The 20,052-nt window shown below is 48.3% G+C and overlaps 1 protein-coding gene across 2 annotated transcripts in view; it reads right to left on the bottom strand.

Annotated features, from left to right (window-relative positions):
* Nucleotides 1-20,052, bottom strand: part of LOC109898966 (serine/threonine-protein kinase WNK4) — a 98,155-nt gene that overhangs the window by 25,770 nt on the left and 52,333 nt on the right. For both annotated transcript variants that reach the window (XM_031835225.1, XM_031835224.1), the window contains exons 6-12: nucleotides 17,341-17,429; nucleotides 15,497-15,716; nucleotides 11,379-11,778; nucleotides 10,724-10,890; nucleotides 10,489-10,568; nucleotides 2,121-2,256; nucleotides 1,531-1,647 (exon numbers count right to left, since the gene is read on the bottom strand). In XM_031835225.1, the coding sequence (XP_031691085.1) occupies nucleotides 1,531-1,647; nucleotides 2,121-2,256; nucleotides 10,489-10,568; nucleotides 10,724-10,890; nucleotides 11,379-11,778; nucleotides 15,497-15,716; nucleotides 17,341-17,429 (1,209 nt within the window). The remainder of the gene's footprint in view (nucleotides 1-1,530; nucleotides 1,648-2,120; nucleotides 2,257-10,488; nucleotides 10,569-10,723; nucleotides 10,891-11,378; nucleotides 11,779-15,496; nucleotides 15,717-17,340; nucleotides 17,430-20,052) is intronic.

The following is a 20,052-nucleotide window of genomic DNA, read 5'->3' as shown; positions in this document are numbered from 1 at the left end:
ATCATTTCTTTATGGAATATCTACATAGGCGTACAGAGGACCATTAGTTTTATTGCTTCTTTAATCAGGACAACAGTCTTCAGCAGTGCTAACATAATTGCAAAATGGTTTTCTAATGATCAATTAGCTTTTTAAAATGATTAACTTGGATTAGCTAACACAATGTGCCATTGGAACACAGGAGTGATGGTTGCTGATAATGGGCCTCTGTACGCCTATGTAGATATTCCATTAAAAAAAACTGCCGTTTCCAGCTACAGTAGTCATTTACAACATTAACAATGTCTACACTGTATTTCTGATCAATTTGATGTTATTTTAATGGACGAAAAAATTGCTTGTCTTTCAAAAACAAATACATTTCTAAGTGACCCCAAACTTTTGAATGGTAGTGTATGTCTGTCTGCCCTCATTGTCATAACCTCCAGACACAGTACTAATTTGTTGGAGCAGTCTAGAGCAGCGGTTCCCAACCTTTCCGTTCCGGGGACCACCAAATCACGTCAAAAGCTCAAGGACCACCATTAGTTGCAGATTTTTTTTTAAACATAAAATATTAGGTCAATTTTAGCAGTGAATGTAACAAATAAAAGGCCTTTTATTATTATTATATTAAAACATTTTGCATTGTGAACATTTATGTAAAATGACAAACAATAACATTATTACTCCCAACTGTCATAATTTTTTCAACAACAAAAAAATATAACAAAAAAATAAAATTAAAATAAATAATCACAATAAAAAATTTGACCACCTGCAGTACCCCCGTGGACCACCAGTGGTCCGAGGACCACAGATTAAAAACCACTGGTCTTGAGCAGGATTAAGGAGGTTTGCATAATTCTGTGAATTGTGGTTTGATTGGATAGTTGGGTGTGGTGAATGGGCTGGCTCTCCTGTCAGCATGTCTTAATTCAGCTCTTGTAGTGCTGGTGTACTGCACTAATAACCACAGGGGCTTTTATAAGACCTGACTAACTCTGTGCCAAGACTCGACTAAACAAAAGCGCATTGTGTTTCATTCAGAGTCAGAATAAACAGAATCAACACAAAGTTCTAGAATTGACCACCTACCTCATCTTGGATACGTGCTTTGTGTATACCTACGCCAGAACCCCCCAAGTTCGTAATCAAACCTAAATGAGACGTGTGTAAACTAAAATGGCACGGGTGTAAACTGCTTATCTGCATGCCTCACATCCCCCTAACTGAGATACATCTATATGACATAGAAACACAGAGGAAAGTGTTAAAACTGGAAGTGGGACGTAGAGCCTGTGCTGCTGTGTGAGATAGGAGAAGATAGTAGAATCTGCTATTAAGATAAACTGGTAGTGCTTCATTTCTCTGGAGATTATACTACCCTATAGTGTGTAGGTCTATTATTTGGAGATCAGTGAAGGGCCAATGGTCGAATGAGTAGACTAGGTTTGCGTCCCAAATGGTGTACCCTATTTCCTATTTAGGGCCCTGGTCAAAAGTAGTGAACTACATAGGGAATAGGGAACCCTAGAGGTGACCACTAACCATGACAGCTGCGATGTCCTCTGGGTTGTCTCCATCCAGGTCGAATTTGAAGGTAACCATCTTGTCATTGTGAGTTTGCAGCTGACACTCCACCACCCGGTCGTCTTTGTCAGAGAGCTGCATAGAGACACCATCCATCAGGGTAACTTTGTTTATGTTCTGTAGACTAAAGAAACACTGGGGAAGCAGCAGAACGTCTGTATGTAGAACGTGTGTATGCAGGACGTGTGTATGTAGAATGTGTGTATGTAGAACGTGTGTATGCAGGACGTGTGTATGCAGGATGTAGTCATAGTTATAGTTTTGATGTCTTAATTATTATTCTACAATGTAGAGAAAATAGTAAAAATAAAGAAAAACCCTTGAATGAGTCGGTGTGTCCGAAATTTGGACTGGTACTGTATATATATAAAAAGTGCTGCTGCTAAATTAATATAGGGGAAACTGCAAAGTAGGCATCCCAAATGGTACACATTAGCATTATATTCACCCACTCTATAGGGAATGGGTGCTCTTGGGACAGGCCCTAATTGTGGGCTTGACAATCAGTTGTATAGAATAGTCTTGATTGATTAATTAATTTGTTTTACCCCAGTGATGCGCAGTCTTGAACGGGCTCTCCTCCGGAACAGCTTGCCAGCCATGCGCCTGGCAGCAGTCTTACCACTCCTCTCTGATAGGCCCTCGTAGCCATCACTCAAACCCGAGGTCACGTCGGAGGCGTAGCTGTGAAGATGATTGGCGTGTTAGTACATTTTTCATTACCGCTCTAAATCCACAGGTGCATTTTATGTTGCAGTCATTTATGAATGAATAACCATGCAATGAGGATGAAATAGAAATAACCACACGTCAAAATAGGAAACAGAGCTAGACCGTTAAACATGCCAAATATACACTCACCGGACAATTTTTTTAGGTACACCCCCCGTTCACGAAAATTAATGACTCAATCAATCAATCAAATGTATTTATAAAGCCCTTTTTACATCCGCTGATGTCACAAATCGTGGTCCTGGCTTGCTATATGAAGCAGACAGACAGGCATCGAGGCATTTAGTTACTGTTGGATTGAACGTTAGAATGGGCAAAACGAGTGACTAAAGCGACTTTGAGTTTGCTATGATTGTCAGTGCCAGGCATGCCAGATCCAGTATCTCAGAAACAGCCTCCCTCCTGGGCTTTTCAAGCACTACTGTGTGTAGGGTTTACCGAGAATGGTGCTGTCACATCTACTCCCCCTCCTCCCCTCCGGCGTTCGACGTCACCGGTATACTAACCACCGGTCCTGGGATCCATCGTTACGCGCACCTGCAGATCATTATTATACTCACTTGGACTCCATTACCTTCCTGATTATCTCCCCTTTATCTGTCACTCCCTTGGGTTCCTTCCACAGTCGGTATTGTTCCTGTGTTCATGCATTGTCGCCACTGTTATGTTGTCTCGTTTCATGTTTGTTGTTTTCTTAACCGTTTTACCTGCACCTACTTCTCGACTCACAGCATCTCTGTTACAGGTCCGACAACAACAAAAAAACATCCAGTCAGTGGCAGTCCTGTGGGTGAAAACAGCTCATTGATGAGAGAGGTGGAAGGAGAATGGCAAGAATTGTGGAAGCAGGCGGGTCACAAACAGACAAATAACGGCACAGTACAATAGTATCGTGCAGAATGGCATCTTGGAATGCACAACACGTTGATTCTTGTCACAGAATGGATATTGCAGCAGACGACCACACCGGGTTCCACTCCAATAAGCTAAAAAGAAGAAGAAGTGGTTCCAGCAGGCACGCAATCACCAACACTAGACAGTTGAGGAGTGGAAAAACATTTCTTGGAACATGACAGCGAGTTTCCTTGAGTGACCTGCTCAGTCCCCAGACCTCAACCCAATAGAGCATCTTTGGGATGAGATGGAACGGGCTGTTCGCAGCATGAATGTACTGCCGCCTAATCTGCAGCAACTGCTTGATGCCATCGCGTCAGCACAGACCTGTTCCCTGTGGAACATTTTCAACACTTTATAGAATGTTCTGGAGGCAAATGGGGGACCGACCCAGTGCTAGATGAGTGTACCTAATAAACTAGCCGGTGAGTGTATATGCCAAATAAAGCCTAATGTGAGGATATAGTAAACGTTAGTGTGCTGTAATATTGGACACATCTCCGAAAGAAAACAATACAGTCATAAGAATGGAACAACAAATCCATGTGTTCTATTCAGCAGTGGAGCATTTATGTAATGAAAACGTGTTACACAGCCTGGGAGAACATGCAGTAAAAAGCTTCATGGTTAGCTAATTGAGTCCCCTGGGTCTCTTAGAACCGTGGTCCCTGATTTATCCCTCCAGCCATCCACTACTCCTCTGAGGCCAGCAAACATTTACAGACAGACGCTCTACTGGTTAGAAGATTCCACTGTGCTTTCTAACCATTCTCTAAAATTTGAAAAACTTTTGGGTAACTTCAGTTCACAGTGGATAAAACTTGAACAAGGTATTGCCTAGACAGAATGGGCACCAGATGACAACATACATGTAAAGGACCTCACGATACTTGCTTAGCGAGTACCAGTTCCTCCTGATTTGGATCACACCAAGGATCGAACCCAGGACCTCTACCTTGCTAGCACACGTGACCTCCTTCTGGAAGTGTCTTACCAGTCGCACGACGCAAAAAGCTTGCTAATCAGCGGTGCAAGTGGGGACACTTCAAGCTGAAGAGTAAGTTTCACACATCCCCATGTGCTACAAATGCAGGACCATACAAACACCCGCACACACACACAGACCAGCCCCACCCCATTCAAGGCTCCCCTACAGAGAAGAAAGCTGTTCTCCTCACATACCGCTTCATGAAAACACAGTTACCAGAAACATCTGATATGAAAGTAAAACAGAAACATCAGAGTCCATTGTGCTTCAATAAATAGACTACAGAGAGGCTGTTGATTCCCTCAGCTGGAGAGAGAGAGAGGCTGTTGATTCCCTCAGCTGGAGAGAGAGAGAGGCTGTTGATTCCCTCAGCTAAAGAGAAGAGATGTTTCCATCAGCTGGAAAGAGGGAATCTTGTGTCCATCATTTGGATAGAGACAGGCTGTCGTTTCTCTCAGCTGGAAAGAGGGGCTGTCGTTTCCATGAGCTGGAGATAGAGGGGTTGTCATGTCCCTCTGCTGGAGAGAGAGACGTGCTGTCGTTTCCCTCTGCTGGAGAGAGAGACGGGCTGTCGTTTCCCTCAGCTGGAGAGAGAGATGGGCTATCGTGTCCCTCAGCTGGAGAGAGAGGGGCGTTCATTTCCCTCAGCTGGAGAGAGGGGGAGTTCGTTTCCCTCAGCTGGAGAGAGACGAGCTGCCATTTCCCTCAGCTGGAGAGAGAGGGGCGGTCATTTCCCTCAGCAGGAGAGAGAGGGGCAGTCATATCCCTCAGCTGGAGAGAGCGGGGCGTTCGTTTCCTTCAGCTGAAGAAAGAGGGGTGGTCGTTTCCCTCAGGTGGAGAGAGGACGGCGGTCGTTTCCCGACAGCTGGAGAGAGGGGGGCGGTTGTTTCCCTCAGCTGAAGAGAGAGGGGCTGTCGTTTCCCTCAGCTGGATAGAGGGGCTGTCGTTTCTCTCAGCTAGAAAGAGACGGGCTGTTGTTTCTATCAGCTGGAGACAGAGAGAGCGAGAGAGGGTGTTGTGTCCCTCTGCGGGAGAGAGGGGTTGTTGTTTCCCTCAGCTGGAGAGAGAGAGGGGCGTTTGTTTCCCTCAGCTGGAGAGAGGCATTAGTTTCCCTCGGCTGGAGAGAGAGGGGTGGTTGTTTCCCTCAACTGGAGAGAGGGGCTGTTGTTTCCCTCAACTAAAGAGAGAGGGGCTTTGTTTCCCTCAGCTGGGAGAGAGAGGGGCTGTCGTTTCCCTCAGCTAGAAAGAAGGGCTGTCGTTTCCCTCAGCTGGGAGAGAGAGGGGCTGTCGTTTCCCTCAGCTAGAGAGAGGGGCTGTCGTTTCCCTCAGCTAGAGAGAAGGGCTGTCGTTTCCCTCAGCTAGAGAGACGGGCTGTCGTTTCCCTCAGCTAGAGAGAAGGGCTGTCGTTTCCCTCAGCTGGGAGAGAGAGGGGCTGTCGTTTCCCTCAGCTGGGAGAGAGAGGGGCTGTCGTTTCCCTCAGCTAGAGAGAGGGGCTGTCGTTTCCCTCAGCTAGAGAGAAGGGCTGTCGTTTCCCTCAGCTGGAGAGAGATGGCGGTCGTATCCCTCAGCAGGAGAGAGAGGGGCGGTCGTTTCCCTCAGCTGGAGCAAGAGGGGTGGTCGTTTCCCTCAACTGGAGAGAGAGGGCGGTCGTTTCCCTCAGCTGGAGAGAGAGGGGTGGTAATTTCCCTCAGCCGGAGAGAGAGGGGCGGTCGTTTCCCTCAGCTGGAGAGAGAGGGGCTGTCTTTTCCCTCAGCTAGAGAGAGGGGCTGTCGTTTCCCTCAGCTAGAGAGAGGGGCTGTCATTTCCCTCAGCTGGGAGAGAGAGGGGCTGTCGTTTCCCTCAGCTAGAGAGAGGGGCTGTCATTTCCCTCAGGTGGGAGAGAGAGGGGCTGTCGTTTCCCTCAGCTTGAGAGACGGGCTGTCATTTCCCTCAGCTGGGAGAGAGAGGGGCTGTCGTTTCCCTCAGCTAGAAAGAGGGGCTGTCGTCTCCCTCAGCTAGAGAGACGGGCTGTCGTTTCCCTCAGCTGGGAGAGAGAGGGGCTGTTGTTTCCCTCAGCTAGAGAGAAGGGCTGTCGTTTCCCTCAGCTGGGAGAGAGAGGGGCTGTTGTTTCTCTCAGCTAGAGAGAAGGGCTGTCGTTTCCCTCAGCTGGGAGAGAGAGGGGCTGTCGTTTCCCTCAGCTAGAGAGAAGGGCTGTCGTTTCCCTCAGCTGGGAGAGAGAGGGGCTGTCGTTTCCCTCAGCTAGAGAGAGGGGCTGTCGTTTCCCTCAGCTAGAGAGAAGGGCTGTCGTTTCCCTCAGCTGGAGAGAGAGGGCGGTCGTATCCCTCAGCAGGAGAGAGAGGGGCGGTCGTTTCTCTCAGCTGGAGCAAGAGGGGCGGTCGTTTCCCTCAGCTGGAGAGAGAGGGGTGGTCGTTTCCCTCAGCTGGAGAGAGAGGGGTGGTAATTTCCCTCAGCCGGAGAGAGAGGGGCGGTCGTTTCCCTCAGCTGGAGAGAGAGGACTGTCATTTCCCTCAGCTGGGAGAGAGAGGGGCTGTCGTTTCCCTCAGCTAGAGAGACGGGCTGTCATTTCCCTCAGCTGGGAGAGAGAGGGGCTGTCGTTTCCCTCAGCTAGAAAGAAGGGCTGTCGTTTCCCTCAGGTGGGAGAGAGAGGGGCTGTCGTTTCCCTCAGCTAGAGAGACGGGCTGTCGTTTCCCTCAGCTGGGAGAGAGAGGGGCTGTCGTCTCCCTCAGCTAGAGAGAAGGGCTGTCGTTTCCCTCAGCTGGGAGAGAGAGGGGCTGTCGTTTCCCTCAGCTAGAGAGAAGGGCTGTCGTTTCCCTCAGCTGGGAGAGAGAGGGGCTGTCGTTTCCCTCAGCTAGAGAGAGGGATTGTCGTTTCCCTCAGCTAGAGAGAAGGGCTGTCGTTTCCCTCAGCTAGAGAGACGGGCTGTCGTTTCCCTCAGCTAGAGAGAAGGGCTGTCGTTTCCCTCAGCTGGGAGAGAGAGGGGCTGTCGTTTCCCTCAGCTAGAGAGAGGGGCTGTCGTTTCCCTCAGCTAGAGAGAAGGCATGTCGTTTCCCTCAGCTGGGAGAGAGAGGGGCTGTCGTTTCCCTCAGCTAGAGAAAGGGGCTGTCGTTTCCCAAGGCTACAGAGAGAGGGGCGGTCGTTTCCCTCAGCTGGAGAGAGAGGGCGGTCATATCCCTCAGCAGGAGAGAGAGGGGCGGTCGTTTCCCTCAGCTGGAGCAAGAGGGGCGGTCGTTTCCCTCAGCTGGAGAGAGAGGGCGGTCGTTTCTCTCAGCTGGAGAGAGAGGGGTGGTAATTTCCCTCAGCCGGAGAGAGAGGGGCGGTCGTTTCCCTCAGCTGGAGAGAGAGGACTGTCATTTTCCTCAGCCGGAGAGAGAGGCGGTCGTTTCCCTCAGCTGGGAGAGAGATGGGTTGTTGTTTCCCTCAGCTGGGAGAGAGGGGCTGTTTTTTCCCTCAGCTAGAGAGGGGCTGTCGTTTCCCTCAGCTAGAGAGAGGGGCTGTCATTTCCCTCAGGTGGGAGAGAGAGGGGCTGTCGTTTCCCTCAGCTAGAGAGAGGGGCTGTCATTTCCCTCAGGTGGGAGAGAGAGGGGCTGTCGTTTCCCTCAGCTGGAGCAAGAGGGGCTGTCGTTTCCCTCAGCTAGAGAAATGGGCTGTCGTTTCCCAAGGCTACAGAGAGAGGGGCGGTCGTTTCCCTCAGCTGGAGAGAGAGGGCGGTCGTATCCCTCAGCAGGAGAGAGAGGGGCGGTCGTTTCCCTCAGCTGGAGCATGAGGGGCGGTCGTTTCCCTCAGCTGGAGAGAGAGGGCGGTCATATCCCTCAGCAGGAGAGAGAGGGGCGGTCGTTTCCCTCAGCTGGAGCAAGAGGGGCGGTCGTTTCCCTCAGCTGGAGAGAGAGGGCGGTCGTTTCTCTCAGCTGGAGAGAGAGGGGTGGTAATTTCCCTCAGCCGGAGAGAGAGGGGCGGTCGTTTCCCTCAGCTGGAGAGAGAGGACTGTCATTTTCCTCAGCCGGAGAGAGAGGCGGTCGTTTCCCTCAGCTGGGAGAGAGATGGGTTGTTGTTTCCCTCAGCTGGGAGAGAGGGGCTGTTTTTTCCCTCAGCTAGAGAGAGGGGCTGTCGTTTCCCTCAGCTAGAGAGAGGGGCTGTCATTTCCCTCAGGTGGGAGAGAGAGGGGCTGTCGTTTCCCTCAGCTAGAGAAATGGGCTGTCGTTTCCCAAGGCTACAGAGAGAGGGGCGGTCGTTTCCCTCAGCTGGAGAGAGAGGGCGGTCGTATCCCTCAGCAGGAGAGAGAGGGGCGGTCGTTTCCCTCAGCTGGAGCATGAGGGGCGGTCGTTTCCCTCAGCTGGAGAGAGAGGGCGGTCATATCCCTCAGCAGGAGAGAGAGGGGCGGTCGTTTCCCTCAGCTGGAGCAAGAGGGGCGGTCGTTTCCCTCAGCTGGAGAGAGAGGGCGGTCGTTTCTCTCAGCTGGAGAGAGAGGGGTGGTAATTTCCCTCAGCCGGAGAGAGAGGGGCGGTCGTTTCCCTCAGCTGGAGAGAGAGGACTGTCATTTTCCTCAGCCGGAGAGAGAGGCGGTCGTTTCCCTCAGCTGGGAGAGAGATGGGTTGTTGTTTCCCTCAGCTGGGAGAGAGGGGCTGTTTTTTCCCTCAGCTAGAGAGAGGGGCTGTCGTTTCCCTCAGCTAGAGAGAGGGGCTGTCATTTCCCTCAGGTGGGAGAGAGAGGGGCTGTCGTTTCCCTCAGCTAGAGAGAGGGGCTGTCATTTCCCTCAGGTGGGAGAGAGAGGGGCTGTCGTTTCCCTCAGCTAGAGAGAGGGGCTGTCGTTTCCCTCAGCTAGAAAGAAGGGCTGTCGTTTCCCTCAGCTAGAGAGACGGGCTGTCGTTTCCCTCAGCTAGAGAGAAGGGCTGTCGTTTCCCTCAGCTGGGAGAGAGAGGGGCTGTCGTTTCCCTCAGCTAGAGAGAGGGGCTGTCGTTTCCCTCAGCTAGAGAGAAGGGCTGTCGTTTCCCTCAGCTGGAGAGAGAGGGCGGTCGTATCCCTCAGCAGGAGAGAGAGGGGCGGTCGTTTCCCTCAGCTAGAGAGAGGGGCTGTCGTTTCCCTCAGCTAGAGAGAAGGCCTGTCGTTTCCCTCAGCTGGGAGAGAGAGGGGCTGTCGTTTCCCTCAGCTAGAGAAATGGGCTGTCGTTTCCCAAGGCTACAGAGAGAGGGGCGGTCGTTTCCCTCAGCTGGAGAGAGAGGGCGGTCGTATCCCTCAGCAGGAGAGAGAGGGGCGGTCGTTTCCCTCAGCTGGAGCATGAGGGGCGGTCGTTTCCCTCAGCTGGAGAGAGAGGGCGGTCGTTTCCCTCAGCTGGAGAGAGAGGGGTGGTCATTTCACTCAGCCGGAGAGAGAGGGGCGGTCGTTTCCCTCAGCTGGAGAGAGAGGACTGTCATTTTCCTCAGCCGGAGAGAGAGGCGGTCGTTTCCCTCAGCTGGGAGAGAGATGGGTTGTTGTTTCCCTCAGCTGGGAGAGAGGGGCTGTCTTTTCCCTCAGCTAGAGAGAGGGGCTGTCGTTTCCCTCAGCTAGAGAGAGGGGCTGTCATTTCCCTCAGGTGGGAGAGAGAGGGGCTGTCGTTTCCCTCAGCTAGAGAGAGGGGCTGTCATTTCCCTCAGGTGGGAGAGAGAGGGGCTGTCGTTTCCCTCAGCTTGAGAGACGGGCTGTCATTTCCCTCAGCTGGGAGAGAGAGGGGCTGTCGTCTCCCTCAGCTAGAGAGACGGGCTGTCGTTTCCCTCAGCTGGGAGAGAGAGGGGCTGTCGTTTCCCTCAGCTAGAGAGAAGGGCTGTCGTTTCCCTCAGCTGGGAGAGAGAGGGGCTGTCGTTTCCCTCAGCTAGAGAGAGGGGCTGTCGTTTCCCTCAGCTAGAGAAAAGGGCTGTCGTTTCCCTCAGCTAGAGAGAAGGGCTGTCGTTTCCCTCAGCTGGGAGAGAGAGGGGCTGTCGTTTCCCTCAGCTAGAGAGAAGGGCTGTCATTTCCCTCAGCTGGGAGAGAGAGGGGCTGTCGTTTCCCTCAGCTGGGAGAGAGAGGGGCTGTCGTTTCCCTCAGCTAGAGAGAGGGGCTGTTAAGAACCTCAGGTCAGTCTGCTGTTTGGACACAGATGTGTACTGAGGCGTATGAAGCGTAGAGGTTAGATGGTCCAGCAGGAACTTGACAACTGGTGGTCTGTTTATCTCGGATTCCACTGCTGTTGGAAGCAGATCAGCATTGACTGACCCTGTGCCTCTCAATGCGTGTGTATGCGTGCATGTGCGACAATAAAGTATCTATTCTAGGGAAGAGGCTGAGGAATGTACCTGTCCACAGGTGAGTTGAAGTCGCTGGTAGAGTGTCCTCCAGAATGGCCATGCTCCATATTACCCAATACTGCAATACTCTACAAACAGGACAAGGGAGAGGGAACAGTCAGGAAGAGGGAACAGACACATAGTCTATTATGGTAATTCAAAAATACAATTGTAGTAATGTACAGTTCAGGTAGAGTTACTCGTCATCATCATAGCTAGCTAGCTATTTGTCCCATGTACACACCGAGGGGAAGCGGAGGGCTGGGATGGAGTGGTGCTGAGGGTGTCTGTTGAGGGCGGTAGTCCCAGACCCAGTGTTTTGGGTCAGGGTTGACCAGTTGAGGCTGACAGCTATCTCCAGGGGATCCTGGAGGCCAGAGGAGCTGAGATAGCCGTCTGTCTCGCAGTCAGCTGTTACAACAAACACATCTGACATCAGCCATGAGCATGTGACTGACCGGGCATGAGACATCAGCCATGAGCATGTGACTGACCAGGCATGAGACATCAGCCATGAGCATTATAGGAATCGACCACACAGAGGGTTCTGATTGTCTCTCTGCTGGTCACAAGAAAACATTTGAGGACAATCACACACACACGTGCACACACACGCGCACACGCACACACACACACACACACACACACACACACACACACAACTGGTGAGGTACACTGTAAGACCATCAGGGACTGAATAATTAAGTTATCCTCCTTTCTTTCAGGGTCTCCCACATGCACATCTAGTCAGGGCCATTCAGCACTACAACAGTTATGAAACCAACAGTTATGAAAGCAATGAGCCCTGGTCAAAAGTAGTGCACTATATAGGGACTAGGGTGCCTTTCAGGACAGAGCCACAGCCTAAATTGGCTAAAGGTTAAGTTAAGTGTTCTCACAGTTGGCCGAGGAGCAGCTGGTGTGGTGGACCTGGAAGTGCTGGTGCTGGTCTGCCTCTGGTTCCTCAGGTTCATGGATGAAGCTGGCGTTGATGCCCGAGTCCAGAGAGCTGTTGACGGGGGACACGGTGGGGGTCAGCGGGTTCGGGGAGGGGTGATCCTGGCTCTGGGCCGGGGTGGGGGCATGGACGCCTATGGGGCTCTGATGGGGCTTTGATGGAGACCTGTTGAATTTTAGGGAGGGCGGCTGCAGTGCAGGCTTGGGCTCCTCCTCTTCCTGCTTCTTCTTCTCTGCGAGGCGGCGCAGTTTGTCACGCTGGCGCTTGATGACGTTGATGCGGTCCCGAATGGCCTTGGCCACAAGCTTGAAGTCGGCCTCGCACACGAAGCCCAGCACTACCTGGGAGAAGGGATGTAGCAGATTCAGGACTTAATACTGATACAAACAGGGAACACATCACGGTCCATGAACTACCACTGTCTGTGTAAATAATAATGCATAGAGGTCTGATGTACTTCCTGACCGTGCTGTTCTGTACTGTACAGATGTAGGATCTTAATTTGAGCCAGTTTGCTACAGCAGGAAAATAATCCTACAGCAACAGGAAATGTGAATGATTATGTGGATTATAATTCATTTACATATTTGTAGTGGTTGATACATTTTTGGTAAGGGAAAATCAGGTCTGACATTTCAAAGTGGAAATTACAAACTTCAGAAAGCTTTTTAAGCCTCAAATACACTACACGTTTGCATTGTCTGCTGCACAGGAAAACTCTCTATGACAACATTGATCAAATTAAGATAGTGCACCTGTACACCCCCGTGGACAGGACGCTAGTCTTGTCATTTGCTGTGTAGATAATCAATATGTATTAAGTGGATGCTGTTTATGTGTGTAGGGGCTGATCTAAGGCCCTATGATATTCTTCAAGAATTCATGTGAAAGATACAGCTGTAAATCATAAAGTGGGCCTTTAAAGGATGGTGTTACATCAAAACCTGTCCCATTCTGAACAGAGTGTTCCAGTCTCAGACTGGGCGGGAGGAAAAGGTCTACGTCTCAAATTAAACCCTATTTCTTCTATAGCGCACTACTTTGACCAGGGCCCATAGGGAAAGCCCATAGGGCTCTGGTCAAAGGTACTGTGGGGCACTATATAAGGAATAGGGTGTAACTTGGGATGTACACAAAGTTGGTGGTTTGCCTCCCTCCTCTCTCTAAACCCTTCTCTCAAGATCTTGTCAGATTACGCTGTTAGATTCCCATAACCCAGACTAAATGTCCTGGATGATAATACATGGGAACTTGATGAAAAGGCAGCAGGCAGGAGGAAGAGGTATGGAATTGTGGCTGGTGGCCAGGCCGGGTCCTTCTCATTAAAAGTGACCTCTGCTAAGAGGGCTGGAGGACACAAAGTCCTACCTCCCAAATGGCAGACTAGTGTGTGGGCCCTGGTCAAAAGTAGTGCACTATAAAGGGAAAAGGGTATCATTTGGGACAACATTTGGGACTTAACCTAGGAAAGGCTGTTTCATATGGCCTCCTGTTCGTGAGAGCGAGAGACATTATATTATTAAAGCCCTGACCTCTGCTTTCTTCTTTTCGCTCTCTTCTCACATTTCTACCACTGATGATTAAACACTGAGCTGTCCCCTTGACACACTGTCTGCAGGCAGGTCCACTTCACTTTATGGGCTATGCATATGGCAGTGTGTGTCCACGATTGTAATCAAATCGTAGACTATGTGATCTTGGGGTATTAGTTTCTATGTGTTTCCTGGTCTGTTGCTAAAGGGATATCTAGATATGCTCAGATCCTCAAAAGGTTCTACAGCTGCACCATCGAGAGCATGTGGCACCATCGAGAGCCTGATATAGAGGTCCTGGATGGAAGGAAGCTTGGCCCCAGTGATGTACTGGGCCGTACGCACTACTGTAGTGCCTTGAGGTCGAAGGCCGAGCAGTTGCCATACCAGGCAGTGATCGGTCCTAAAATTGGCAAAGCCTCCAGCCACCCTAGTCATAGACTGTTCTCTCTGCTAACGCACGGTAAGCAGTACCGGAGCGCCAAGTCGAGGTCCAAAAGGCTTCTTAACAGCTTCTACCCTCAAGCCATAAGACTCCTGAACAGCTAATCAAATGGCTTCCCATAGACAGGACTGGCAAAAAGTGCTCTTCACTGACGAGTCATGGTTTTGTCTCACCAGGGGTGATGGCCGGATTCGCGTTTATCGTCGAAGGAATGAGTGTTACACCGAGGTCTGTACTCTGGAGCGGAATCGATTTGGAGGTGAAGGGTCCGTCATGGTCTGGGGCGGTGCGTCACAGCGTCATCAGACTGAGCTTGTTGTCATTACAGGCAATCTCAACACTGTGCATTACAGGGAAGACATCCTGCTCCCGCATGTGGTACCCTTCCTGCAGGCTCATCCTGACATGACCCTCCAGCATGACAATGTCACCAGCCATACTGCTCATTCTGTGCGTGATTTCCTGCAAGACAGGAATGTCAGTGTTCTGCCATTGCCAGCCAAGAGCACGGATCTCAATCCCATTGAGCACGTCTGGGACCTGTTGGATCGGAAGGTGAGGGCTTAGGCCATTCCCCCCAGAAATGTCCGGGGAACTTGCAGGTGCCTTGGTGGAAGAGTGGGGTAACATCTCACAGCAAGAACTGACAAATCTGGTGCTGTCCATGAGGAGGAGATGCACTGCAGATACTGACTGTTACTTTTGATTTTGACCCCCAAACCCCCCCCCCCTTTGTTCAGGGACACATTATTCCATATATGTTAGTCACGTGTCTGTGGAACTTGTTCAGTTTATGTCTCAGTTGTTGAATCTTGTTATGTTCATACAAATATTTACACATGTTAAGTTTGCTGAAAATAAACGCAATTGACAGTGAGAGGACGTTTCTTTTTTTGCTGAGTTTATATATCTATATACTACCGTTCAAAAGTTTGGGGTCACTTAGAAATGTCCTTGTTTTCGAGCCAGTTTGTGCTGTTCTGTGAAGGGAGAAGTACATAGCTTGTACAAGATCTTCAGTTTCTTGGCAATTTCTCGCATGGAATAGCCTTCATTTCTCAGAATAAGAATAGACTGACGAGTTTCAGAAGAAAGTGCTTTGTTTCTGGCCATTTTGAGCCTATAATCAAACCCACAAATGCTGATGCTCCAGATACTCAACTAGTCTAAAGAAGGCCAGCTTTATTGCTTCTTTAATCAGGACAACAGTTTTCAGCTGTGCTAACATAATTGCAAAAGGGTTTTCTAATGATCAATTAGCCTTTTAAAAGTATCAACTTGGATTAGCTAACACAACGTGCAATTGGAACACAGGAGTGATGGTTGCTGATAATGGACCTCTGTACGCCTATGTAGATATTCTATAAAAAAGCTGCTGTTTCCAGCTACAATAGTCATTTAAAACATTAACAATGTCTACACTGTATTTCTGATACATTTTATTTTATTTTAATGGACAAAAAATTTGCTTTTCTTTCAAAAACAAGGACATTTCTAAGTGACCACAAACTTTTGAGTGGTAGTATATATATATATATATATATATATATATACACACACTTACGTATCCAGAGACACTGTATGTATAACTTATTTTGTTTGTCTCTAAAAATAAGAATGGCTTTGTTTTCACCTGGTGCGACAGTGACACTCCAACAAGCTGAGTCTACTACCTACCTGCATTATAGCTATAGTATTACACCTAGCTGTCTCCACTGGTCTTCAGCTTGACAGCCACAACAGGAAATCCTTCTTATAATTAATGCTACAACTAGAGGACATAAATATTAAAGAGGACATGATGCTAGGCAAGTGCAAAGGTCAAGACAAGTGTTGTGGAAAGATACCCAGCCTCGGGGGTAGGCCATATGGCTCTCTCACACAGCCTATTACAGTAACAGTTGTTACCACATGAGTAGTACCAAAGGGAGTGGATACAGTAAACCAATCTAAACTTATACAAATGTCAACTTGACCATTTCATGGCTTTCTTACTGTTTCCAGCTCTGCTGAGAGCTCTGCTCTGAGTAAGATTTTACATACAGGCAAATAAACCTGTAACTTGAAATGTGAGCTGCTCACCATCTCCTGCGCCACCTCCTCTGGCACATCCTTGTAGAGTTCAAACAGGAACTCAATGGCGTTGTTGTCCTTGTACTTCCCATGGAGTTTCTTGGTGTCCTCCATCCGGAGCCACAGCTTCAGGCCTGACTTCACCGTGTTGTCCTCCTCAGCCAACTCAACATGGACGCCGTTGTTCTCCTGGAAGAATGTGTGCTCCAGCAGGTCCTGGATGGTGTACCTGAGGTAAGGGAATAATATACAGTTGAAGTCGGAAGTTTACATACACTTAGGTTGGAGTCATTTAAACTCGTTTTTCAACCACTCCACAAATGTCTTGTTCACAAACTATAGTTTTGGCAAGTTGGTTAGGACATCTACTTTGTGCATGACACAAGTTATTCTTCAAACTATTTCCAAACGCCTGAAGGTACCATGTTCATCTTTACAAACAATAGTACACAAGTATAAACACCATGGGACCACACAGCCGTCATACCGCTCAGGAAGGAGACAAGTTCTGTCTCCTTGAGATGAACGTACTTTGGTGCTAAACGTGCAAATCAATCCCAGAACAACAGCAAAGGACCTTGTGAAGATCCTGGAGGAAACATGTACAAATGTATCAATATCCACAATAAAAACGAGTCATATATTGACATAACCTGAAAGGCTGCTCAGCAAGGAAGAAGCCACGGCTCCAAAACCACTATAAAAAAGCCAGACTATGGTTTGTAACTGCACATGGGGACAAAGATCATACTTTTTGGAGAAATGTCCTCTGGTCTGATGAAACAAAAATAGAACTGTTTGGCCATAATGACCATCGTTGTGTTTGGAGGAAAACGAGAGGCTTGCAAGCCGAAGAACACCATCCCAATCGTGAAGCATGGGGGTGACAGCATCATGTTGTGGGGGTGCTTTGCTGCAGGAGGGACTGGTGCACTTCACAAAATAAATGGCATCATGAGGAAGGTAAATGATGTGGAGATATTGAAGCAACATCTCAAGACATCAGTCAGGAAGTTAAAAGCTTGGTCGCAAATGGATCTTCCAAATGGACATTGACCCCAAGCATACTTCCAAAGTTGTGGCAAAATGGCTTTAGGACAACAAAGTCAAGGTATTGGAGTGGCCATCACAAAACCTTGATCACCTTCAGGCGTGCTTCAACACCTGCATTGCTTGCTGTTTGGGGTTTTAGGCTCGGTTTCTGTACAGCACTTTGAGATATCAGCTGATGTACGAAGGGCTATATAAATACATTTGATTTGATCTCAATCCTATAGAAAATTTGTGGGCAGAACTGGAGAAGTGTATGTGAGCAAGGAGGCCAACAAACCAGTAACACCAGCTCTGTCAGGATGAATGAGCCATAATTCACCCAACTTAGAGGTGGGAAGCTTGTGGAAGGCTATCCAAAACATTTGACCCAAGTTAAACCATTTAAAGGCAATGCTACCAAATACTAATTGAGTGTATGTAAACTTCTGACTCACTGGGAATGTGATGAAAGAAATTAAAGCTGAAATAAATCATTCTCTCTACTACTATTCTGACATTTCACATTCTTAAAATAAAGTGGTGATCCTAACTGACCAAAGACAGGGAATTTTTACTAGGATTAAATGTCAGGAATTGTGAAAAACTGAGTTTAAATGTATTTGGCTAAGGTGTATGTAATATTCCAACATCAACTGTAGCTATTCAATTCAATCAACTCCTTTTAATTGGAAACCTTAATTAAACGCCAAAGGATTTGATATATAATTTACTTAGCATAATGTCTGGAATGTTCATTTCACCCTATGTGTAATATCTCATATGTTTTATGGAATGTAAGAATATTATGAGAAGCCCAATACCTTTCATCTTTATCCATCCGGATACATCCTTCGATGATCTCTTTGAGCTCTGGGACCTTGACTTTGTAGAAACTGTCTGGCTTCATCCCCTGTAAGGACAAGTATTCTGGTTAGCATTGCTTATTTACATGCTTGGTTCAAAATAGAAGGCAATGGTAACCTAAGGGAACATAGTAGTACCACAGGGGAATGTACGAATACAAAGAAAAAAGGAATGTCCGCAACTCTGGTACCATGGCCTGACGAAGATCGGATGGAAACGTTTTCTTATTTGATGTGTCTGATTAAATCACCATGGAAACAGAATTGTGGACAATACCTTTTTCTTTGATACATTTTTCTGAAGTTGGGTGTGCATATCTTTTTCTTTTTCTGCAGATACAGTCACAGTGTGTGTTTCCTCAGATGTTGCCTGAGAAACTTTTTTGGCTCAGACTTTCCTCCATCATGATGAGTGTACCTACAGTACTGAACCCACAATAGTCCCTTTCCAGTAGCTGAACCCACAACAGTCCCTTTCCAGTAGCTGAACCCACAACAGTCCCTTTCCAGTAGCTGAACCCACAACAGTCCCTTTCCAGTAGCTGAACCCACAACAGTCCCTTTCCAGTAGCTGAACCCACAACAGTCCCTTTCCAGTAGCTGAACCCACAACAGTCCCTTTCCAGTAGCTGAACCCACAACAGTCCCTTTCCAGTAGCTGAACCCACAACAGTCCCTTTCCAGTAGCTGGACCCACAACAGTCCTTTCCAGTAGCTGAACCCACAACAGTCCTTTCCAGAAGCTGAACCCATAACAGTCCCTTTCCAGTAGCTGAACCCACAACAGTCCCTTTCCAGTAGCTGAACCCACAACAGTCCCTTTCCAGTAGCTGAACCCACAACAGTCCCTTTCCAGTAGCTGAACCCACAACAGTCCCTTTCCAGTAGCTGAACCCACAACAGTCCCTTTCCAGTAGCTGAACCCACAACAGTCCCTTTCCAGTAGCTGAACCCACAACAATCCTTTCCAGTAGCTGAACCCACAACAGTCCCTTTCCAGTAGCTGAACACACAACAGTCCTTTCCAGTAGCTGAACCCACAACAGTCCCTTTCCAGTAGCTGAACCCACAACAGTCCCTTTCCAGTAGCTGAACCCACAACAGTCCCTGTCCAGTAGCTGAACCCACAACAGTCCTTTCCAGGAGCTGGATAACCCCCTGAGGCTGTGATGTCTGCCACCATATAGCCTGCCTGCCAGTCTGCCTGCATGGCACTGTGCTCTGCCTTCAGGTAAACCCAGAGGGAGGGAGGGGACACTTGGAAACAGAAAAGACCAAAGAGACTGTCTATCTGTTCATGTTAGTATTGTTGTTTAAAAGGGCAGACAAAAGAGACCGTCTATCTGTTTGTGTTAGTGTTGTCGTTTAAAGGACAGCATGGCAACAGAAAGAATGCAGACCTCTCTCATCACCCACGCCGGTGCAACTCAGTGAGCAGTGCATTATGGGTTTGCAACTGTTTCAATAATTGAACAGAACAAATCCCCACATGTTTTAAACAGCTAACGTGAACATCACAGCTGTCCTAAACTTACCCCATGTTTATTCAGACATTAAAATAAAAAGGTTTGGTAAATTAAGGTTGTTTGGTTGGTTGTTTGGTTGGTTGGTTGGTTAACTGGTTTACATTGTTGTAATTGTGCAACAATGTTGACTTGTCATGTTTGGCTTCTGAGTTTAATATTTGCCAAGGGCCAGACACCAGCCTATGTTTTCCTTGATAACCTATTTATTCTGAGACAGAGAATCGAACTGTGAGACTATGGATGGCAAGAATGGAGTGTATCTAAGGGTGTGATATTCTCATTTCACACCTTGAAGTAGGAACAACATGTCAATGGGTTCTCTGTGTAAATGCATCAGCTACTGTAACACAGTTATTACATTGGAACAGCGTGACAGTGTGTAACTTAACGCCAATGCTCTGAATTTCACTATAATCTGGAGATCATTGTGATTGTAAAGGACTCTTTTTCCACATCCCTTCAACTCTTCCAAATACTTGATAACAAGTAAGGAACACAAAGGACAGTGCTCTTCAATTGGCCTCCACTATCATTACAATAACCCTATGGCTTATCTATTTAACAACGGAACAAGCAAGCAAACCAATTGAGTATTCTCTTTCGATCCGACTCTGTTATAATGCACTCTATACTTGCACAGTGGACATAATATCTCCGCCTGTGAATTGAACAGTTTATTATGTTAAAACGTGACATTATATTAAAAGCGTGTTCAGACTAGCAGTGGTAATCTGACAGGTAATTGCCCCAGACTCCCCCGAGTAGGTCCTTTTAGTTGTTTATGGAACATTGACTTTATGGATGGTGAGTGGCGACCGATCAGCGACGCCTACAGTAACCTGCACTTAGAAAGAGAGAGAGAGACGATGTTTGTGCAGAAGGCAGACGTCATTTTCAAAACACATCATTCTACCATCACCTGACCAAACCCACTGTGGCGTCACCAGCCTGTATGCTCAAGCCCAAAGCCCAAGAACACAGCTCTCAATGTGGAGGGTCCCTTCATTACTGACTCCCTCTCTGTTTCACGCCTGCTCACGCTCTTCCCCTCTGGCACTCGAAGCCACCAGGCTCTCCAGCATTGCGCACTCCTGCCATCATCATTATGCACACCTGCCTTCCCCCAGTCACACAAATCAGCGAT

The sequence above is a fragment of the Oncorhynchus kisutch genome, linkage group LG11, assembly GCF_002021735.2.
Source record: "Oncorhynchus kisutch isolate 150728-3 linkage group LG11, Okis_V2, whole genome shotgun sequence".
Taxonomy (NCBI): Eukaryota; Metazoa; Chordata; class Actinopteri; order Salmoniformes; family Salmonidae; genus Oncorhynchus; species Oncorhynchus kisutch.
Note: the sequence above shows the minus strand (reverse complement) of the source record. Positions and strands in the feature narration are given on the sequence as shown.